Raw genomic sequence first — 26,206 nt, 5'->3', positions numbered from 1 at the left:
ATCACTGACTGACTCAATCACTGACTCAATCGCTGACTGACTCAATCACTGACTCAATCACTGACTCAATCACTGACTCAATCACTGACTCAATCGCTCACTGACTCAAACACTGACTCAATCACTGACTCAATCACTGACTCAATCGCTGACTCAATCGCTGACTCAATCGCTGACTCAATCGCTGACTCAATCGCTGACTCAATCGCTGACTCAATCGCTGACTCAATCGCTGACTCAATCGCTGACTCAATCGCTGACTCAGTCGCTGACTCAATCACTGACTCAATCACTGACTGACTCAATCGCTGACTCAATCGCTGACTCAATCGCTGACTCAATCGCTGACTCAATCGCTGACTCAATCGCTGACTCAATCGCTGACTCAATCACTGACTCAATCGCTGACTCAATCACTGACTCAGTCGCTGACTCAATCACTGACCTAATCAATGACTGACTCAATCGCTGACTCAATCGCTGACTCAATCGCTGACTCAATCGCTGACTCAATCGCTGACTCAGTCGCTGACTCAATCACTGACTCAATCATTGACTGACTCAATCGTTGACTGACTCAATCGCTGACTCAATCACTGACTCAATCGCTGACTCAATCACTGACTCAATCGCTGACTCAATCACTGACTCAATCGCTGACTCAATCACTGACTCAATCACTGACTGACTCAATCACTGACTCAGTTGCTGACTCAGTCGCTGACTCAATCGCTGACTCAATCACTGACTCAATCGCTGACTCAATCACTGACTCAATCGCTGACTCAATCACTGACTCAATCACTGACTGACTCAATCACTGACTCAGTTGCTGACTCAGTCGCTGACTCAATCACTGACTCAATCGCTGACTCAATCGCTGACTCAATCGCAGACTCAATCGCTGACTCAGTCGCTGACTCAGTCGCTGACTCAATCACTGACTCAATCGCTGACTCAATCACTGACTCAATCGCTGACGGACTCAATCATTGACTGACTCAATCGCTGACTCAATCACTGACTCAATCACTGACTCAATCACTGACTCAATCACTGACTCAATCGCTGACTCAATCGCTGACTCAATCACTGACTCAATCACTGACTCAGTCGCTGACTCAGTCGCTGACTCAATCGCTGACTCAATCACTGACTCAATCGCTGACTCAATCGCTGACTCAATCGCAGACTCAATCGCTGACTCAGTCGCTGACTCAATCACTGACTCAATCGCTGACTCAATCACTGACTCAATCATTGACTGACTCAATCGCTGACTCAATCACTGACTCAATCACTGACTCAATCACTGACTCAATCACTGACTGACTCAATCGCTGACTCAATCGCTGACTCAGTCGCTGACTCAATCGCAGACTCAATCGCTGACTCAGTCGCTGACTCAATCACTGACTCAATCGCTGACTCAATCACTGACTCAATCGCTGACGGACTCAATCATTGACTGACTCAATCGCTGACTCAATCACTGACTCAATCACTGACTCAATCACTGACTCAATCACTGACTGACTCAATCGCTGACTCAATCGCTGACTCAGTCGCTGACTCAGTCGCTGACTCAATCGCTGACTCAATCGCTGACTCAGTCGCTGACTCAGTCGCTGACTCAGTCGCTGACTCAGTCGCTGACTCAGTCGCTGACTCAGTCGCTGACTCAATCGCTGAGCTGACTCAATCGCTGACTCAATCGCTGACTCAATCGCTGACTCAATCGCTGACTCAATCGCTGACTCAATCGCTGACACAATCGCTGACTCAATCACTGACACAATCACTGACTCAATCACTGACTGACTCAATCACTGAATGACTCAATCACTGACTGACTCAATCACTGACTGACTCAATCACTGACTGACTCAATCACTGGCTGACTCAATCACTGGCTGACTCAATCACTGACTGACTCAATCACTGACTGACTCAATCAATCACTGACTCAATCACTGACTCAATCACTGACTCAATCACTGACTCAATCACTGACTCAATCACTGACTGACTCAATCACTGACTGACTCAATCACTGACTGACTCAATCACTGACTCAATCGCTGACTCAACCACTGACTCAACCACTGACTCAACCACTGTCTCAACCACTGACTCAACCACTGACTCAATCACTGACTCAATCACTGACTCAATCACTGACTCAATCACTGACTCAATCACTGACTCAATCACTGACTGACTCAATCACTGACTGACTCAATCACTGATCTAACCACTGACTCAATCACTGACTCAATCACTGACTCAATCACTGACTCAATCACTGACTGACTCAATCACTGACTCAATCACTGACTGACTCAATCACTGACTCAATCACTGACTGACTCAATGACTGACTCAATCGCTGACTCAATCGCTGACTCAATCGCTGACTCAATCGCTGACTCAATCGCTGACTCAATCGCTGACTCAATCACAGACTCAATCACTGACTCAATCGTTGACTCAATCGCTGACTGACTCAATCACTGAGTCAATCACTGACTCAATCACTGACTCAATCACTGACTCAATCACTGACTCAATCACTGACTGACTCAATCACTGACTGACTCAATCACTGACTGACTCAATCACTGACTGACTCAATCACTGACTCAATCGCTGACTGACTCAATCACTGACTCAATCACTGACTCAATCACTGACTCAATCACTGACTCAATCACTGACTCACTCAATCACTGACTCAATCACTGACTCAATCACTGACTCACTCAATCACTGACTCAATCACTGACTCAATCACTAACTCAATCGCTCACTGACTCAAACACTGACTCAATCACTGACTGACGCAATCAATGACTGACTCAATCACTGACTCACTCAATCACTGACTCAATCACTGACTCACTCAATCACTGACTCAATCACTGACTCAATCACTGACTCAATCGCTCACTGACTCAAACACTGACTCAAACACTGACTGACTCAATCACTGACTGACTCAATCACTGACTCAATCGCTGACTCAATCGCTGACTCAATCGCTGACTCAATCGCTGACTCAATCGCTGACTCAATCGCTGACTCAATCGCTGACTCAGTCGCTGACTCAATCACTAACTCAATCACTGACTGACTCAATCACTGACTCAATCACTGACTCAATCGCTGACTCAATCGCTGACTGACTCAATCACTGACTCAATCGCTGACTCAATCGCTGACTCAATCGCTGACTCAATCGCTGACTCAATCGCTGACTCAATCGCTGACTCAATCACTGACTCAATCGCTGACTCAATCGCTGACTCAATCGCTGACTCAGTCGCTGACTCAATCACTGACTCAATCACTGACTCAATCACTGACTCAATCACTGACTCAATCACTGACTGACTCAATCACTGACTGACTCAATCACTGACTGACTCAATCACTGACTGACTCAATCACTGACTCAATCGTTGACTCAACCACTGACTCAACCACTGACTCAACCACTGTCTCAACCACTGACTCAACCACTGACTCAATCGCTGACTCAATCGCTAACTCAATCGCTGACTCAATCGCTGACTCAATCGCTGACTCAATCGCTGACTCAGTCGCTGACTCAATCACTGACTCAATCATTGACTGACTCAATCACTGACTCAATCACTGACTCAATCGCTGACTCAATCGCTGACTGACTCAATCACTGACTCAATCACTGACTCAATCGCTGACTCAATCGCTGACTCAATCGCTGACTCAATCACTGACTCAATCGCTGACTCAATCGCTGACTCAATCACTGACTCAATCGCTGACTCAATCGCTGACTCAGTCGCTGACTCAATCACTGACCTAATCAATGACTGACTCAATCGCTGACTCAATCGCTGACTCAGTCGCTGACTCAACCACTGACTCAATCATTGACTGACTCAATCGCTGACTCAATCGCTGACTCAATCACTGACTCAATCGCTGACTGAATCACTGATTCAATCACTGACTCAATCGCTGACTCAATCACTGGCTCAATCACTGACTGACTCAATCGCTGACTCAGTCGCTGACTCAGTCGCTGACTCAATCACTGACTCAATCGCTGACTCAATCGCTGACTCAATCGCTGACTCAATCGCTGACTCAATCGCTGACTCAGTCGCTGACTCAATCACTGACTCAATCACTGACTCAATCACTGACTCAATCGCTGACTGACTCAATCATTGACTGACTCAATCGCTGACTCAATCACTGACTCAATCACTGACTCAATCGCTGACTGACTCAATCATTGACTGACTCAATCGCTGACTCAATCACTGACTCAATCACTGACTCAATCGCTGACTCAATCGCTGACTCAGTCGCTGACTCAGTCGCTGACTCAGTCGCTGACTCAGTCGCTGACTCAGTCGCTGACTCAGTCGCTGACTCAATCGCTGAGCTGACTCAATCGCTGACTCAATCGCTGACTCAATCGCTGACTCAATCGCTGACTCAATCGCTGACTCAATCGCTGACACAATCGCTGACTCAATCACTGACACAATCACTGACTCAATCACTGACTGACTCAATCACTGAATGACTCAATCACTGACTGACTCAATCACTGACTGACTCAATCACTGACTGACTCAATCACTGGCTGACTCAATCACTGGCTGACTCAATCACTGACTGACTCAATCAATCACTGACTCAATCACTGACTCAATCACTGACTCAATCACTGACTCAATCACTGACTCAATCACTGACTCAATCACTGACTGACTCAATCACTGACTGACTCAATCACTGACTCAATCGCTGACTCAACCACTGACTCAACCACTGACTCAACCACTGTCTCAACCACTGACTCAACCACTGACTCAATCACTGACTCAATCACTGACTCAATCACTGACTCAATCACTGACTCAATCACTGACTCAATCACTGACTGACTCAATCACTGACTGACTCAATCACTGATCTAACCACTGACTCAATCACTGACTCAATCACTGACTCAATCACTGACTCAATCACTGACTCAATCACTGACTCAATCACTGACTGACTCAATCACTGACTCAATCACTGACTGACTCAATCACTGACTCAATCACTGACTGACTCAATCACTGACTCAATCGCTGACTCAATCGCTGACTCAATCGCTGACTCAATCGCTGACTCAATCACAGACTCAATCACTGACTCAATCGCTGACTCAATCGCTGACTGACTCAATCACTGACTCAATCACTGACTCAATCACTGACTCAATCACTGACTCAATCACTGACTGACTCAATCACTGACTGACTCAATCACTGACTCAATCGCTGACTGACTCAATCACTGACTCAATCACTGACTCAATCACTGACTCAATCACTGACTCAATCACTGACTCACTCAATCACTGACTCAATCACTGACTCAATCACTGACTCACTCAATCACTGACTCAATCACTGACTCAATCACTAACTCAATCGCTCACTGACTCAAACACTGACTCAATCACTGACTGACGCAATCACTGACTGACTCAATCACTGACTCACTCAATCACTGACTCAATCACTGACTCACTCAATCACTGACTCAATCACTGACTCAATCACTGACTCAATCGCTCACTGACTCAAACACTGACTCAATCACTGACTGACTCAATCACTGACTGACTCAATCACTGACTCAATCGCTGACTCAATCGCTGACTCAATCGCTGACTCAATCGCTGACTCAATCGCTGACTCAATCACTGACTCAATCGCTGACTCAATCGCTGACTCAGTCGCTGACTCAATCTCTAACTCAATCACTGACTGACTCAATCACTGACTCAATCGCTGACTCAATCGCTGACTCAATCGCTGACTGACTCAATCACTGACTCAATCGCTGACTCAATCGCTGACTCAATCGCTGACTCAATCGCTGACTCAATCGCTGACTCAATCGCTGACTCAATCACTGACTCAATCGCTGACTCAATCGCTGACTCAGTCGCTGACTCAATCACTGACCTAATCAATGACTGACTCAATCGCTGACTCAATCGCTGACTCAATCGCTAACTCAATCGCTGACTCAATCGCTGACTCAATCGCTGACTCAATCGCTGACTCAATCGCTGACTCAGTCGCTGACTCAATCACTGACTCAATCACTGACTGACTCAATCACTGACTCAATCACTGACTGACTCAATCACTGACTCAATCACTGACTGACTCAATCACTGACTCAATCGCTGACTCAATCGCTGACTCAATCGCTGACTCAATCGCTGACTCAATCACAGACTCAATCACTGACTCAATCGCTGACTCAATCGCTGACTGACTCAATCACTGACTCAATCACTGACTCAATCACTGACTCAATCACTGACTCAATCACTGACTGACTCAATCACTGACTGACTCAATCACTGACTCAATCGCTGACTGACTCAATCACTGACTCAATCACTGACTCAATCACTGACTCAATCACTGACTCAATCACTGACTCACTCAATCACTGACTCAATCACTGACTCAATCACTGACTCACTCAATCACTGACTCAATCACTGACTCAATCACTAACTCAATCGCTCACTGACTCAAACACTGACTCAATCACTGACTGACGCAATCACTGACTGACTCAATCACTGACTCACTCAATCACTGACTCAATCACTGACTCACTCAATCACTGACTCAATCACTGACTCAATCACTGACTCAATCGCTCACTGACTCAAACACTGACTCAATCACTGACTGACTCAATCACTGACTGACTCAATCACTGACTCAATCGCTGACTCAATCGCTGACTCAATCGCTGACTCAATCGCTGACTCAATCGCTGACTCAATCACTGACTCAATCGCTGACTGACTCAATCATTGACTGACTCAATCGCTGACTCAATCACTGACTCAATCACTGACTCAATCGCTGACTGACTCAATCATTGACTGACTCAATCGCTGACTCAATCACTGACTCAATCACTGACTCAATCGCTGACTCAATCGCTGACTCAGTCGCTGACTCAGTCGCTGACTCAGTCGCTGACTCAGTCGCTGACTCAGTCGCTGACTCAGTCGCTGACTCAATCGCTGAGCTGACTCAATCGCTGACTCAATCGCTGACTCAATCGCTGACTCAATCGCTGACTCAATCGCTGACTCAATCGCTGACACAATCGCTGACTCAATCACTGACACAATCACTGACTCAATCACTGACTGACTCAATCACTGAATGACTCAATCACTGACTGACTCAATCACTGACTGACTCAATCACTGACTGACTCAATCACTGGCTGACTCAATCACTGGCTGACTCAATCACTGACTGACTCAATCAATCACTGACTCAATCACTGACTCAATCACTGACTCAATCACTGACTCAATCACTGACTCAATCACTGACTCAATCACTGACTGACTCAATCACTGACTGACTCAATCACTGACTCAATCGCTGACTCAACCACTGACTCAACCACTGACTCAACCACTGTCTCAACCACTGACTCAACCACTGACTCAATCACTGACTCAATCACTGACTCAATCACTGACTCAATCACTGACTCAATCACTGACTCAATCACTGACTGACTCAATCACTGACTGACTCAATCACTGATCTAACCACTGACTCAATCACTGACTCAATCACTGACTCAATCACTGACTCAATCACTGACTCAATCACTGACTCAATCACTGACTGACTCAATCACTGACTCAATCACTGACTGACTCAATCACTGACTCAATCACTGACTGACTCAATCACTGACTCAATCGCTGACTCAATCGCTGACTCAATCGCTGACTCAATCGCTGACTCAATCACAGACTCAATCACTGACTCAATCGCTGACTCAATCGCTGACTGACTCAATCACTGACTCAATCACTGACTCAATCACTGACTCAATCACTGACTCAATCACTGACTGACTCAATCACTGACTGACTCAATCACTGACTCAATCGCTGACTGACTCAATCACTGACTCAATCACTGACTCAATCACTGACTCAATCACTGACTCAATCACTGACTCACTCAATCACTGACTCAATCACTGACTCAATCACTGACTCACTCAATCACTGACTCAATCACTGACTCAATCACTAACTCAATCGCTCACTGACTCAAACACTGACTCAATCACTGACTGACGCAATCACTGACTGACTCAATCACTGACTCACTCAATCACTGACTCAATCACTGACTCACTCAATCACTGACTCAATCACTGACTCAATCACTGACTCAATCGCTCACTGACTCAAACACTGACTCAATCACTGACTGACTCAATCACTGACTGACTCAATCGCTGACTCAATCGCTGACTCAATCGCTGACTCAATCGCTGACTCAATCGCTGACTCAATCGCTGACTCAATCACTGACTCAATCGCTGACTCAATCGCTGACTCAGTCGCTGACTCAATCTCTAACTCAATCACTGACTGACTCAATCACTGACTCAATCGCTGACTCAATCGCTGACTCAATCGCTGACTGACTCAATCACTGACTCAATCGCTGACTCAATCGCTGACTCAATCGCTGACTCAATCGCTGACTCAATCGCTGACTCAATCGCTGACTCAATCGCTGACTCAATCGCTGACTCAGTCGCTGACTCAATCACTGACCTAATCAATGACTGACTCAATCGCTGACTCAATCGCTAACTCAATCGCTGACTCAATCGCTGACTCAATCGCTGACTCAATCGCTGTCTCAATCGCTGACTCAGTCGCTGACTCAATCACTGACTCAATCATTGACTGACTCAATCACTGACTCAATCGCTGACTCAATCGCTGACTCAATCGCTGACTGACTCAATCACTGACTCAATCACTGACTCAATCGCTGAATCAATCGCTGACTCAATCGCTGACTCAATCGCTGACTCAATCGCTGACTCAATCGCTGACTCAATCGCTGACTCAATCGCCGACTCAATCGCTGACTCAATCACTGACTCAATCGCTGACTCAATCGCTGACTCAGTCGCTGACTCAATCACTGACCTAATCAATGACTGACTCAATCGCTGACTCAATCGCTGACTCAATCGCTGACTCAATCGCTGACTCAATCGCTGACTCAGTCGCTGACTCAACCACTGACTCAATCATTGACTGACTCAATCGCTGACTCAATCGCTGACTCAATCACTGACTCAATCGCTGACTCAATCACTGACTCAATCACTGACTCAATCGCTGACTCAATCACTGACTCAATCACTGACTGACTCAATCACTGACTCAGTCGCTGACTCAGTCGCTGACTCAATCACTGACTCAATCGCTGACTCAATCGCTGACTCAATCGCTGACTCAATCGCTGACTCAATCGCTGACTCAGTCGCTGACTCAATCACTGACTCAATCACTGACTCAATCGCTGACTGACTCAATCGCTGACTGACTCAATCATTGACTGACTCAATCGCTGACTCAATCACTGACTCAATCGCTGACTGACTCAATCATTGACTGACTCAATCGCTGACTCAATCACTGACTCAATCACTGACTCAATCACTGACTCAATAACTCACTCACTGACACAGAAACTCATTCACTGACACAGAAACTCACTCACTGACACAGTAACTCACTCACTGACACAGTAACTCACTCACTGACACAGAAGTTCACTCACTGACACAGTAACACACTCACTGCCACAGTAACACACTGACACAGAAACTCACTCACTGACACAGAAACTCATTCACTGACACAGAAACTCACTCACTGACACAGTAACTCACTCAATGACTCAGAAACTCACTCACTTACACAGAAACTCACTCACTGACACAGTAACTCACTCGCTGACACAGTAACTCACTCACTGATACAGAACCTCACTCGCTGACACAGTAACTCACTCGCTGACACAGAAACTCACTCAATGACACAGAAACTCACTCACTGACACAGTAACTCACTCACTTACACAGAAACTCACTCACTGACACATTAACTCACTGACACAGAAACTCACTCACTGACACAGTAACTCACTGAACAGAAACTCACTCACTGATTCAGTAACTCACTCACTGATTCAGTCACTCACTCAATGACACAGTAACTCACTCACTGACACAGTAACTCACTCACTGACTAAGAAACTCACTCACTTACACAGAAACTCACTCACTGACACAGTAACTCACTCACTGACACAGAAACTTACTCACTGACACAGTAACTCACTCACTGACACAGAAACTCACTCACTGACACAGTAACTCACTGACTCAGTAACTCACTCACTGACACACAACCCCACTCACTGACACAGTAACTCACTCACTGACTCAGAAACTCACTCACTTACACAGAAACTCACTCACTGACACAGAAACTCACTCACTGACACAGTAACTCACTGACTCAGTAACTCACTCGCTGACACAGTAACTCACTGACACAGAAACTCACTCGCTGACACAGTAACTCACTCACTGATACAGAACCTCACTCACTGACACAGTAACTCACTCGCTGACACAGTAACTCACTCACTGATACAGAACCTCACTCACTGACACAGTAACTCACTCGCTGACACAGTAACTCACTCACTGACACAGTAACTCACTGACACAGAAACTCACTCACTGACACAGTAACTCATTCACTGACACAGTAACTCACTCACTGACTCTGTAACTCATTCGCTGACACAGAAACATACTCGCTGACACAGTAACTCACTCACTGACTAAGAAACTCACTCACTTACACAGAAACTCACTCACTGACACAGTAACTCACTCGCTGACACAGTAACTCACTCACTGATACAGAACCTCACTCGCTGACACAGTAACTCACTCGCTGACACAGTAACTCACTCGCTGACACAGAAACTCACTCAATGACACAGAAACTCACTCACTGACACAGTTACTCACTCACTTACACAGAAACTCACTCACTGACACATTAACTCACTGACACAGAAACTCACTCATGACACAGTAACTCATTCACTGACACAGTAACTCACTCACTGACTCAGTAACTCACTCACTGACACAGAAACTCACTCACTGACACATTAACTCACTGACTCAGTAACTCACTCACTGACACACAAAACCCACTCACTGACACAGTAACTCACTCACTGACTCAGAAACTCACTCACTTACATAGAAACTCACTCACTGACACAGTAACTCACTCACTTACACAGAAACTCACTCACTGACACAGTAACTCACTGAACAGAAACTCACTCACTGATTCAGTAACTCACTCACTGATTCAGTCACTCACTCACTGACACAGTAACTCACACACTGACACAGTAACTCACTGGCTGACACAGTAACTCACTCACTGACTCAGAAACTCACTCACTGACACAGTAACTCACTCACTGACACAGAAACTCACTCACTGACACAGAAACTCACTGACACACAAACTCATTCACTGACACAGTACCTCACTCACTGACACAGAAACTCACTCACTGACACAGAAACTCACTCACTGACACAGAAACTCACTCACTGACACAGTAACTCACTCACTGACACAGAAACTTACTCACTGACACAGTAACTCACTCACTGACACAGAAACTCACTCACTGACACAGTAACTCACTGACTCAGTAACTCACTCTCTGACACACAACCCCACTCACTGACACAGTAACTCACTCACTGACTCAGAAACTCACTCACTTACACAGAAACTCACTCACTGACACAGAAACTCACTCACTGACACAGTAACTCACTGACTCAGTAACTCACTCACTGACACAGTAACTCACTGACACAGAAACTCACTCGCTGACACAGTAACTCACTCACTGATACAGAACCTCACTCACTGACACAGTAACTCACTCGCTGACACAGTAACTCACTCACTGATACAGAACCTCACTCACTGACACAGTAACTCACTCGCTGACACAGTAACTCACTCACTGACACAGTAACTCACTGACACAGAAACTCACTCACTGACACAGTAACTCATTCACTGACACAGTAACTCACTCACTGACTCTGTAACTCATTCGCTGACACAGAAACATACTCGCTGACACAGTAACTCACTCACTGACTAAGAAACTCACTCACTTACACAGAAACTCACTCACTGACACAGTAACTCACTCGCTGACACAGTAACTCACTCACTGATACAGAACCTCACTCGCTGACACAGTAACTCACTCGCTGACACAGAAACTCACTCAATGACACAGAAACTCACTCACTGACACAGTAACTCACTCACTTACACAGAAACTCACTCACTGACACATTAACTCACTGACACAGAAACTCACTCATGACACAGTAACTCATTCACTGACACAGTAACTCACTCACTGACTCAGTAACTCACTCACTGACACAGAAACTCACTCACTGACACAGTAACTCACTGACTCAGTAACTCACTCACTGACACACAAAACCCACTCACTGACACAGTAACTCACTCACTGACTCAGAAACTCACTCACTTACATAGAAACTCACTCACTGACACAGTAACTCACTCACTTACACAGAAACTCACTCACTGACACAGTAACTCACTGAACAGAAACTCACTCACTGATTCAGTAACTCACTCACTGATTCAGTCACTCACTCACTGACACAGTAACTCACACACTGACACAGTAACTCACTGGCTGACACAGTAACTCACTCACTGACTCAGAAACTCACTCACTGACACAGTAACTCACTCACTGACACAGAAACTCACTCACTGACACAGAAACTCACTCACTGACACAGTAACTCACTGACACACAAACTCATTCACTGACACAGTACCTCACTCACTGACACAGAAACTCACTGACACAGAAACTCACTCACTGACACAGTAACTCACTGACACACAAACTCATTCACTGACACAGTACCTCACTCACTGACACAGAAACTCACTCAAAGACACAGAAACCCACTCACTGACACAGAAACTCACTCACTGACTCAGTAACTCACTCGCTGACACAGAAACTCACTCACTGACACAGAAACTCACTCACTGACACAGTAACTCACTCACTTACACAGAAACTCACTCACTGTCACAGTAACTCACTCACTGTCACAGTAACTCACTCACTGACACAGAATCTCTTTCACTGACACAGTAACTCACTTACTGACTCAGTAACTCAGTCACTGACACAGAAACTCACTCACTGACTCAGTAACTCCCTCACTGACACAGTAACTCACTGGCTGACTCAGTAACTTACTCACTGACACAGATACCCACTCACTGACACTGTATCTCACTCGCTGACACAGTAACGCACTCACTGACACAGAAACTCACTCAATGACACAGAAACTCACTCACTGACAGTAACTCACACACTGACAGTAACCCATTCACTGACTCAGTAACTCACTCGCAGACTCAGTAACTCACTCGCAGACTCAGTAACTCACTCACTGATTTGGTAACTCACGCACTGACTGACTCAGTAACTCACACACTGACTCAGTAAGTCAGTCAATAACACAGAAACTCACTCACTGACACAGAAACTTACTCACTGACACAGTAACTCACTCACTGACACAGAAACTCACTCACTGACACAGTAACTCACTGACTCAGTAACTCACTCACTGACACACAACCCCACTCACTGACACAGTAACTCACTCACTGACTCAGAAACTCACTCACTTACACAGAAACTCACTCACTGACTCAGTAACTAACTCACTGACACAGAACCTCACTCACTGACACAGTAACTCACTCACTGACACAGTAACTCACTCACTGACACATAACCTCAATCACTGACATAATAACTCACTCACTGACACAGAAACTCACTCACTGACACAGTAACTCACTCACTTACACAGAAACTCACTCACTGACACAGTAACGCACTCACTGACACAATAACTCACTGGCTGACTCAGTAACTCACTCACTGACACAGAAACTCACTGACTGACACAGTAATTCACTCGCTGACACAGAAACCTACACGCTGACACAGTAACTCACTCACTGACATAGAAACTCACTCACTGACAAAGAAACTCACTCACTGACACAGAAACTCACTCACTGACACAGTAACTCACTCACTGACACAGAAACTCACTCACTGACACAGTAACGCACTCACTGACACAATAACTCTCTGGCTGACTCAGTAACTCACTCACTGACACAGAAACTCACTGACTGACACAGTAATTGACTCGCTGACACAGAAACCTACACGCTGACACAGTAACTCACTCACTGACATAGAAACTCACTCACTGACAAAGAAACTCACTCACTGACACAGAAACTCACTCACTGACACAGTAACTCACTCACTGACACAGAAACTCACTCACTGACACAGTAACTCACTCACTGACACAGTAACTCACTCACTGACACAGTAACTCACTCACTGACACAGAAACTCACTCTCTCACATAGAAACTCACTCACTGACACAGAAACTCACTCACTGACACAGAAACTCACTCAGTGACACAGTAACTCACTCACTGACTAAGAAACTCACTCACTTACACAGAAACTCACTCACTGACACAGTAACTCACTCGCTGACACAGTAACTCACTCACTGATACAGAACCTCACTCGCTGACACAGTAACTCACTCGCTGACACAGAAACTCACTCAATGACACAGAAACTCACTCACTGACACAGTAACTCACTCACTTACACAGAAACTCACTCACTGACACATTAACTCACTGACACAGAAACTCACTCATGACACAGTAACTCATTCACTGACACAGTAACTCACTCACTGACTCAGTAACTCACTCACTGACACAGAAACTCACTCACTGACACAGTAACTCACTGACTCAGTAACTCACTCACTGACACACAAAACCCACTCACTGACACAGTAACTCACTCACTGACTCAGAAACTCACTCACTTACATAGAAACTCACTCACTGACACAGTAACTCACTCACTTACACAGAAACTCACTCACTGACACAGTAACTCACTGAACAGAAACTCACTCACTGATTCAGTAACTCACTCACTGATTCAGTCACTCACTCACTGACACAGTAACTCACACACTGACACAGTAACTCACTGGCTGACACAGTAACTCACTCACTGACTCAGAAACTCACTCACTGACACAGTAACTCACTCACTGACACAGAAACTCACTCACTGACACAGAAACTCACTCACTGACACAGTAACTCACTGACACACAAACTCATTCACTGACACAGTACCTCACTCACTGACACAGATACTCACTCACTGGCACAGAAACTCACTCACTGACACAGAAACTCACTCACTGACTCAGTAACTCACTCACTGACTGAGAAACTCACTCACTGACACAATAACTCACTCACTGAATCAGTAACTCACTCACTGACACAGAAACTCACTCACTGACACAGAAGCTCACTCACTGACACAGTAACACACTCACTGCCAGAGTAACACACTGACACAGAAACTCACTCACTGACACAGTAACTCACTCACTGACACAGAAACTCACTCACTGACACAGTAACTCACTCACTTACAGAGGAACTCACTCACTGACACAGTAACTCACTCACTTACAGAGGAACTCACTCACTGACTCGGTAATTCACTCACTGACACAGAACCTCACTCACTGACACAGTAACTCACTCACTGACACAGTAACTCACTCACTGACTCGGTAACTCACTCACTTACAGAGGAACTCACTCACTGACTCGGTAATTCACTCACTGATACAGAACCTCACTCACTGACACAGTAACTCACTCACTGACACATAACATCACTCACTGACATAATAACTCACTCACTGACACAGTTACTCACTCACTGACACAGAAACTCACTCATTGACACAGAAACTCACACACACACTGACACAGTAACTCACTCATTGACACAGAAACTCACTCACTGACACAGAAACTCACTCACTGACACAGTAACTCACTCACTGACACAGAAACTCACTCACTGACACAGAAACTCACTCACTGACACAAACTCACTCACTGACACAGAAACTCACTCACTCACTGACTCAGTAACTCACTCACTGACACAATAACTCACTCAGTGACACAGTAACTCACTCACTTACACAGTAAGTCACTCACTGACACAGTAACTCGCTCACTGACACAATAACTCACTCACTGAATCAGTAACTCACTCACTGACTCAGTAACTCACTCACTGACACAGAAGCTCACTCACTGACACAGTAACACACTCACTGCCAGAGTAACACACTGACACAGAAACTCACTCACTGACACAGTAACTCACTCACTGACACAGAAACTCACTCACTGACACAGTAACTCACTCACTTACAGAGGAACTCACTCACTGACACAGTAACTCACTCACTTACAGAGGAACTCACTCACTGACTCGGTAATTCACTCACTGACACAGAACCTCACTCACTGACACAGTAACTCACTCACTGACACAGTAACTCACTCACTGACTCGGTAACTCACTCACTTACAGAGGAACTCACTCACTGACTCGGTAATTCACTCACTGATACAGAACCTCACTCACTGACACAGTAACTCACTCACTGACACATAACATCACTCACTGACATAATAACTCACTCACTGACACAGTTACTCACTCACTGACACAGAAACTCACTCATTGACACAGAAACTCACACACACACTGACACAGTAACTCACTCATTGACACAGAAACTCACTCACTGACACAGAAACTCACTCACTGACACAGAAACTCACTCACTGACACAGAAACTCACTCACTGACACAAACTCACTCACTGACACAGAAACTCACTCACTCACTGACTCAGTAACTCACTCACTGACACAATAACTCACTCAGTGACACAGTAACTCACTCACTTACACAGTAAGTCACTCACTGACACAGTAACTCGCTCACTGACACAATAACTCACTCACTGAATCAGTAACTCACTCACTGACTCAGTAACTCACTCTGACACAGCAACTCACTGGCACAGAAGCTCACTCACCGACACAGTAACTCAATCACCGACACAGAAACTCACTCACTGACACAGTAACTCACTCACTGACACAGAAACTCACTCACTGACACAGTAACACACTGACACAGAAACTCACTCACTGACACAGTAACTCACTCACTTACTTACTGACCCAGTAACTCACTCACTCACTGACTCAGTAACTCACACACCCTCTAACTCAGTAACTCACTGACACAGTAACTCACTCACTCACTGACACAGGAACTCACTCAATCACTGACACAGTAACTCACTCACTGACACAGTTACTATCTCACAGACGCAGTAACTCACTCACTGACACCGTAACTCACTCACTGACACAGTAACTCACTCACTGACACAGTAACTCACTCACTCACACAGTAACTCACTCACTTACTGACTCAGGAACTCACTCACTGACACAGTAACTCACTCACTCACTGGCGCAGTAACTCACTCACTCACTGGCGCAGTAACTCACTCACTGACACAGTAACTCACTCACTCACTGACACAGAAACTCACTCACTGACACAGGAACTCACTCACTGACACTAACTAACTCACTGACACCGTAACTCACTCACTGACACCGTAACTCACTCACTGACACAGTAACTCACTCACTCACTGGCGCAGTAACTCACTCACTGGCGCAGTAACTCACTCACTTACTGACTCAGTGATTCACTGGCTCAGTAACTCACTCACTGACTCAGTAACTCACTCGCTCACTGACTTAGTAACTCACTCACTCATTAGCTCAGTAACTCACTCACTGACTCAGTAACTCACTCACTGACTCAGTAACTCACTCGCTCACTGACTTAGTAACTCACTCACTCATTGGCTCAGTAATTCACTCACTAACTCAGTAACTCACTCACTGACTCAGGAACTCACTCACTCACTGACTCAGGAACTCACTCACTCACTGACTCTGTAACTCACTGACTCAGTAATGCGCTCACTCACTGACTCAGTAACTCACACACTCACTAATTTAGTAACACTCTTAGTGACTCTGCACCTCACTCACTGACTCAGTAACTCACTGACTCAGGAACTCCCTCACTGACTCAGTAACTCACTGACCCAGTAATTCACTCACTCACTGACATAGTAACTCACTCACTCATTGGCTCAGTAATTCACTCACTGACTCAGTAACACACTCACTGACTCAGTAACTCACACACTCACTGACTCAGGAACTCACTGACTGAGTAACTCACTCACTTTCTTACTGACCCAGTAACTCCCTCACTCACTGACTCAGTAACTCACTCACTGACTCAGTAACTCACTCACTCATTGACTCAGTAACTTACTCATGACTCAGTATCTCACGGACTCAGTAACTCACTCACTAACTGTCTCAGTAACTCGCACACGCACTGACCTAGTAACTCACTAACTCAGGAACCCACTGAGTGATTCAATAACTCACTCACTCAGTAACACATTGATTCAGTAACTCATTGATTCAGTAACTCACTCACTCTCTGACTTGGTAGCTCACTGACCTAGTAACTCACTTAGTGACTCGGTAATTCACTCACTGCCTCAGTAACTCACTGATTGAGTAACTAACTCACTTACTGACTCAATAACTCACTTGTTCACTGAGCTAGTAACCCACTTAGTAACTCACTCACTCACTCGGTGACTTAGTAACTCGCTCCCTTACTGACTGAGTAACTCACTTACTGACTCAGTAACTCACACACTGACACTGTGGGCATTGGGAGGGGGGGGGGGGGAGTGGGGGGGGGGGAGTGGGGGGGAGTGGGGGGGGGAGTGGGGGGGAGAGTGGGGGGGGGAGTGGGGGGGGGAGTGGGGGGGGGGAGTGGGGGGGGGGAGGGGGGGGAGTGGGAGTGGGAGTGGGAGTGGGGGGGGAGAGGGGGGAGGAGTGGGGGGGAGGAGTGGGGGGGAGGAGTGGGGGGGAGGAGTGGGGGGGGAGGAGTGGGGGGGGAGGAGTGGGGGGGAGGAGTGGGGGGGAGGAGTGGGGGGGGAGGAGTGGGGGGGAGGAGTGGGGGGGGAGGAGTGGGGGTGGGGGGGGGGGGAGGAGTGGGGGTGGGGGGAGGGGGGGGGTGGGGAGTGGGGGGGAGTGGGGGTGGGGGGGGGAGTGGGGGGGAGTGGGGGTGGGGGGGAGTGGGGGGGAGTGGGGGTGGGGGGGGGGAAGGAGTGGGGGGGGAAGGAGTGGGGGGGGAAGGAGTGGGGGGGGAAGGAGTGGGGGGGGAAGGAGTGGGGGGGAAGGAGTGGGGGGGGGGAGTGGGGGTGGGGGGGAGTGGGGGTGGGGGGGAGTGGGGGGGGGAGTGGGGGTGGGGGGGGAGTGGGGGTGGGGGGGGAGTGGGGGTGGGGGGGGAGTGGGGGGGGAAGGAGTGGGGGGGGGAGTGGGGGTGGGGGGGGAGTGGGGGGGGAAGGAGTGGGGGGGGAAGGAGTGGGGGGAGGGGGGGTGGGGGTGGGAGGGGAGGGGGGAGGGGGGGGTGGGAGGGGAGGGGGAGTGGGAGTGGGGGGGAGTGGGGGGGAGTGGGGGTGGGGGGGGGAGTGGGGGTGGGGGGGGAGTGGGGGGGAGTGGGGGGGAGTGGGGGTGGGGGGGAGTGGGGGGGAAGGAGTGGGGGGGGGAAGGAGTGGGGGGGGAGGGGGGGAGTGGGGGTGGGGGGGGAGTGGGGGGGGGAGTGGGGGGGGAGTGGGGGTGGGGGGGGAGTGGGGGTGGGGGGGAGTGGGGGGGAAGGAGTGGGGGGGGAAGGAGTGGGGGGGGAGGGGGGGTGGGGGGGGGGGAGGGAGGGGGGAGGGAGGGAGGGGGAGGGAGGGGGGGTGGGGAGGGGGGCTGGGGGAGGGGGAGGGGGGGTTGGGGAGGGGGGGGGAGTGGGGGGGGCATGGGGGTGGAGGTGGGGGGGGGAGTGGTGGGGGGGGAGTGGGGGTGGGGGGGGAGTGGGGGGGGGAGTGGGGGGGGGAGTGGGGGGGGAGTGGGGGGGGAGTGGGGGGGGAGTGGGGGGGGAGTGGGGGGGGAAGGAGTGGGGGGGAAGGAGTGGGGGGGAGGAGTGGGGGGGAGGAGTGGGGGGGGAGTGGGGGGGGAGTGGGGGGGGGAGTGGGGGGGGAGTGGGGGGGAAGAGTGGGAGTGGGGGGGGAGTGGGGGGGGAGTGGGGGGGGGAGTGGGGGGGAAGGAGTGGGGGGGGAGTGGGGGGGAAGGAGTGGGGGGGGCAGTGGGGGGAGTGGGGAGGGGAGGGGGGAGGGGGGGGAGTGGGGGGGGGAGTGGGGGGGGAGGGGGGAGGGGGAGGGGGGGGAGTGGGGGGGGAGTGGGGGGGGAGTGGGGGTGGGGGTGGGGGGGGAGTGGGGGGGGAGTGGGGGGGGAGTGGGGGTGGGGGTGGGGGTGGGGGGGGGGAGTGGGGGGGGAGTGGGGGGGAGTGGGGGTGGGGGGGAGTGGGGGGGGAAGGAGTGGGGTGGGAAGGAGTGGGGGGGAGTGGGGGGGTGTGGGGGGGAGTGGGGGGGGGAGTGGGGGTGGGGGGGGAGTGGGGGTGGGGGGGGAGTGGGGGGGAAGGAGTGGGGGGGAAGGAGTGGGGGGGGAAGGAGTGGGGGGGAGTGGGGGGGGAGTGGGGGTGGGGGGGAGTGGGGGGGAGTGGGGGGGGAGTGGGGGTGGGGGGGTGGGGGGGGGAGTGGGGGTGGGGGGGGAGTGGGAGTGGGGGGGGAGTGGGAGTGGGGGGGGAAGGAGTGGGGGGGAAGGAGTGGGGGGGAAGGAGTGGGGGGGGAAGGAGTGGGGGGGAAGGAGTGGGGGGGGGGTGGGGGGGGAGTGGGGGGGGGAGTGGGGGGGGAGTGGGGAGTGGGGGGGGGAGTGGGGAGTGGGGGGGGGGAGTGGGGAGTGGGGAGGGGGGGGGAGTGGGGAGTGGGGAGGGGGGGGAGTGGGGGGGGAGGGGAGGGGGGGGAGTGGGGGGGGGAGGGGAGTGGGGGGGAGGGGGGAGGGGGGAGCGGGGGGAGTGGGGGGGGAGGGGAGTGGGGGGGAGGGGGGAGGGGGAGTGGGGGGGAGGGGAGGGGGGAGTGGGGGGGGAGGGGAGGGGGGGAGGGGAGTGGGGGAGGGAGGGGGTGGGGGAGGGAGGGGGGTGGGAGGGAGGGAGGGGGTGGGAGGGAGGGTGGGTGGGGGTGGGAGGGAGGGGGGGTGGGGGAGGGAGGGGGGTGGGGGAGGGAGGGGGGGTGGGGGAGGGAGGGGGGTGGGGGAGGGAGGGGGGGGTGGGGGAGGGAGGGGGGGTGGGGGAGGGAGGGGGGGTGGGGGAGGGAGGGGGGTGGGGGAGGGAGGGGGGTGGGGGAGGGAAGGGGTGGGGGAGGGAGGGGGGGTGGGGGAGGGAGGGGGGGTGGGGGAGGGAGGGGGGGTGGGGGAGGGAGGGGGGGTGGGGAGGCAGGGGGGGTGGGGGAGGCAGGGGGGTGGGGGAGGGAGGGGGGGTGGGGGAGGGAGGGGGGGTGGGGGAGGGAGGGGGGGTGGGGAGGCAGGGGGGGTGGGGGAGGCAGGGGGGGTGGGGGAGGCAGGGGGGTGGGGGAGGCAGGGGGGTGGGGGAGGGAGTGGGGGGGAGTGGGGGGAGGGAGTGTGGGGGGGAGTTGGGAGAGGGAGTGGGGGGGAGAGGGAGTGGGGGGGAGTGAGAGGGAGTGGGGGGGAGAGGGAGTGGGGGGGAGAGGGAGTGGGGGGGAGTGCGGGGGAGTGGTGTGAGGGAGTGGGGGGAGTGGGGGGGGGAGTGGGGGGAGGGAGTGGGGGGAGGGAGTGGGGGGGAGTGGGGGGAGGGAGTGGGGGGTGAGTGGGGGGAGGGAGTGGGGGGGGAGTGGGGGGAGGGAGTGGGGGGATGGGGAGTGGGGGGGGTGGGGAGTGGGGGGGTGGGGGGTGGGGAGTGGGGGGTGGGGGGTGGGGGAGTGGGGGGGTGGGTAGTGGGGAGTGTGGTGAGGTTGGGGAATGTGGGGGGGTTGGGGGAGTGGGGGGTGGGGAGTGGGGGGTGGGGGAGTGGGGGGGTGGGGAGAGTGGGGGGAGTGGGGGGGAGTGGGGGGTGGGGGAGTGGGGGGGTGGGGAGAGTGGGGGGGTGGGGAGAGTGTGGGGGGTGGGGGGTGGGGAGAGTGGGGGGGGTGGGGGAGTAGGGGGTGGGGTGGGTGGGGGAGTGGGGGGGTTGGTGGGGTGGGGTGGTGGGGGGGAGTGGGGGGATGGGGAGAGTGGGGGGAGTGGGGGGAGTGGGGGAGTGGGGGGGTGGGGGGAGTGGGGGGTGGGGGTGGCGGATTGGGGGAGGGGGGTGGGGAGTGAGGGATGGGGATTGGGGGATGTGGGGATGGGGATTAGGGGGATGTGGGGATGGGGATTAGGGGGATGGGGATAGGGGGGTGGGGAGTGGGGGATGCGGAAATGGGGAGTGAGGGAGTGGGGGATGTGGGGAGTGGGGGATGTGGGGATGGGGATTGGGGTGTGGGGGATGCGGAAATGGGGAGTGGGGGGTGGGGAGTGGGGGATGTGGGGATGGGGAGTGGGGGATGTGGGGATGGGGATTGGGGGATGGGGATTGGGGGTTGGGGGATGCGGAAATGGGGAGTGGGGGGTGGGGAGTGGGGGATGGGGAGTGGGGGGATGGGGAGTGGGGGGATGGGGAGTGGAGGTATTGGGAGTGGAGGTATGGGGAGTGGAGGTATGGGGAGTGGAGGTATGGGGAGTGGGGGATGGGGAGTGGGGGATGGGGAGTGGAGGTATGGGGAGTGGGGGATGGGGAGTGGGGGATGGGGAGTGGAGGTATGGGGAGTGGAGGTATGGGGAGATGGGGTATGGGGATGGGGAGTGGGGAGTGAGGAGTGAGGGGATGGGGTTGGGGAGTGGGGGAGTGGGGGATTCGGGGATAGGGATTAGGGGATGGGGATGGGGTGTGGGGGATGGGGATTGGGAGATGGGGATTGGGGGATGGGGATTGGGTGATGGCGAGTGGGGGATGGGGAGTGGGGGATTGGGGGATAGGGAGTGAGGGATTGGGGGATGGGGATCTGGGATGGGGATGGGGATTGGGGGATGGGGATTGGGGGATGGGGATTGGGGGATGGGGATTGGGAGATGGGGAGTGGGTAATGGGGAGTGGGTGTTGGCGAGTGGGGGGTGGGGAGTGGGGGATGAGGATTGGGGATGGGGATTGGGGGATGGGGATTGGGGATGGGGATTGGGATGTGGGAGTGGATGATGGTGAGTGGGAGATGGGGAGTGGGAGTGGGGAGTGGGAAATGGGGAGTGGTGAGTGGGGCGTGGGGGATGGGGATTGGGGGATGGGGAGTGGGGGATGGGGATTGGGGATGGGGATTGGGGGATGGGGATTGGGATGTGGGAGTGGATGATGGTGAGTGGGGGATGGGGAGTGGGAGTGGGGAGTGGGAAATGGGGAGTGGTGAGTGGGGCGTGGGGGATGGGGATTGGGGGATGGGGAGTGGGGGATGGGGATTGGGGATGGGGATTGGGGGATGGGGATTGGGATGTGGGAGTGGATGATGGTGAGTGGGGGATGGGGGATGGGGAGTGGGAGTGGGAAGTGGGAAATGGGGAGTGGTGAGTGGGGCGTGGGGGATGGGGATTGGGGGATGGGGAGTGGGAGTGGGAAGTGGGAAATGGGGAGTGGTGAGTGGGGCGTGGGGGATGGGGATTGGGGGATGGGGATTGGGGATGGGGATTGGGGGATGGGGAGTGGGGATGGGGATTGGGGATGGGGATTGGGGAGTGGAGGATGGGGATTGGGGGATGGGGAGTGGGGGATGGGGATTGGGGAGTGGGGGATGGGGAGTGGGGGATGGGGAGTGGGGGATGGGGAGTGGGGATTGGGGAATCGGGTGATGGGGAGTGGGGGATGGGGATTGGGGAATTGGGAGTGGGGGATGGGGAGTGGGGAATTGGGAGTGGGGGATGGGGAGTGGAGGATGGGGATTGGCGGATGGGGATTGGGGGATGGGGGATGGGGATTGGGGATGGGGAGTGGGGGATGGGGATTGGCGGATGGGGATTGGGGGATGGGGATTGGGGGATGGGGATTGGCGGATGGGATTGGGGGATTGGGGGATGGGGGGATGGGGAGTGGAGGATGGGGAATCGGGGGATGGGGAGTGGGGGATGGGGATTGGGGAATTGGGGGTGGGGGAAGGGGAGTGGGGAATTGGGAGTGGGGGATGGGGAGTGGAGGATGGGGATTGGCGGATGGGGATTGGGGGATGGGGGATGGGGATTGGGGATGGGGAGTGGGGGATGGGGATTGGGGGATGGGGATTGGGGATGGGGAGTGGCGGATGGGGATTGGGGGATGGGGATTGGGGATGGGGAGTGGGGGATGGGGGGTGGGGATTGGGGGATGGGGGATGGGGAGTGGGGGATGGGGATTGGCGGATGGGGATTGGCGGATGGGATTGGGGGATGGGGGGATGGGGAGTGGAGGATGGGGAGTGGGGGACGGGGGGGACGGGGGGATGGTTGATGTGGATTAGAGGATGGGGAATAGGAGATGGTGTGAATTGGAAGATGGAAGTTCTTGGTGAATCACCGACAGGTCTTTGGAAAGAGGCTGCTGTCCCAGTTAAGGTTTAGACTGCTGACAGAATGGCGGTATGAACCTGTTTGCCCAGTGAGAATGGGAAAAGCGGGCCGTGCGGGCATGGTTGTATTGTGAGGTAGTTGGTGGCTGTAACACTGACGTCTGGCATGGGGGTGTTCCAGATTCTCACTGGAACACCAGTGGGTGAGCGGGTGCAGCCAATCCATCTGTTTGACACAATGAGAGCCGGTAATCGAGGACAGTCCAGTTTTAACAGAAATGAAATGAAAATCGCTTATTGTCACAAGTAGGCTTCAAATGAAGTTACTGTGAAAAGCCCCTAGTCGCCACACTCCGGCGCCTGTTCGGGGAGGCTGTTACGGGAATTGAACCGTGCTGCTGGCCTGCCTTGGTCTGCTTTCAAAGCCAGCGATTTAGCCCTGTGCTAAACCAGCCCCTGAGAGACCAGAGGAACTGGGGACTCCGAAAACTAAACGATGAGGAAAGACAGATATCCCGAGCGCGATTTACGACAAAAAAGCTGAGGCAGAAACAGTCAGCGATATGGGGTGGGAAAATACTCACTCTCGGTCTTGCTCACAGCATGTCCAGCCATTTCCACCCTTTTCTCGCTCTCAGGTTTTCTCTCTCTCTCACTTTCTCCCTCCCTCTCTCTCACGCGTCTTGAAGAGCTGATCTGGCGGCCGTCTCGGAGGCTCCCACTTCACTAACTACAGCAGGATTCTGCACCACACTCTGCCTGTCAAAGTGCTGCACACTGCAGCATTGCAAAAAAAAAAGCACATCCTCGGCTGTACGTGACACTGGTCCAATTAAGCAAGGGATCGATAGTGGGGGGGGGGGGGGGGGGGGGGAGGAAGCACGCACCGAGGGACAGGATATCTCCCACCGGGAACATCCATCTCCCAAATCAAAAATAAAATCAAACATCTCTTCCCAACACGGTAAAGGCCAGCCTCTGCAGCAAAAATACTGCTGTTAATCAGCACTAATCTAATCAGAAAATCGCCGAGAGCCTTCACATACAATGCTGTCTTCATTCGGAGATGATTATCCCACTGACTCCACGACCCTCAGTTAAATGAATCATTTATACGCAGCCCAGGATAAATAACTTGCAAACATCAACCAAGCCCTCGGCTTCGCTCAAACTTTATATTAAACCCCGTGCTGTCCCTGTCCTGGGAGTGTTTGATGGGGACAGTGCAGAGGGAGCTTTACTCTGTATCTAACCCTGTGCTGTACCTGTCCTGGGAGTGTTTGATGGGGACAGTGTAGAGGGAGCTTTACTCTGTATCTAACCCCGTGCTGGACCTGTCCTGGGAGTGTTTGATGGGGACAGTGTGGAGGGAGCTTTACTCTGTATCTAACCCCGTGCTGTACCTGTCCTGGGAGTGTTTGATGGGGACAGTGCAGAGGAAGCTTTACCCTGTATCTAACCCCGTGCTGTACCTGTCCTGGGAGTGTTTGATGGGGACAGTGCAGAGGGAGCTTTACCCTGTATCTAACCCCGTGCTGTACCTGTCCTGGGAGTGTTTG

The 26,206-nt window shown here is 52.0% G+C and overlaps 1 protein-coding gene across 1 annotated transcript in view; it reads right to left on the bottom strand.

The window, feature by feature from the left end:
* The window catches only part of LOC140387193 (sodium/potassium-transporting ATPase subunit gamma-like), a 140,290-nt gene extending 114,838 nt beyond the window's left edge, over nt 1–25,452 (bottom strand). The window contains exon 1 of the mRNA XM_072470174.1: nt 25,232–25,452. Coding sequence (XP_072326275.1) covers nt 25,232–25,262 — 31 coding nt within the window. The 5' untranslated portion in view covers nt 25,263–25,452. The remainder of the gene's footprint in view (nt 1–25,231) is intronic.
* Nucleotides 25,453–26,206: the final 754 nt, after the last annotated feature.

This window comes from Scyliorhinus torazame, chromosome 12, assembly GCF_047496885.1.
Source record: "Scyliorhinus torazame isolate Kashiwa2021f chromosome 12, sScyTor2.1, whole genome shotgun sequence".
In the NCBI taxonomy this organism is placed as follows: domain Eukaryota; kingdom Metazoa; phylum Chordata; class Chondrichthyes; order Carcharhiniformes; family Scyliorhinidae; genus Scyliorhinus; species Scyliorhinus torazame.
This window is presented reverse-complemented; position numbering and strand designations above follow the sequence as displayed.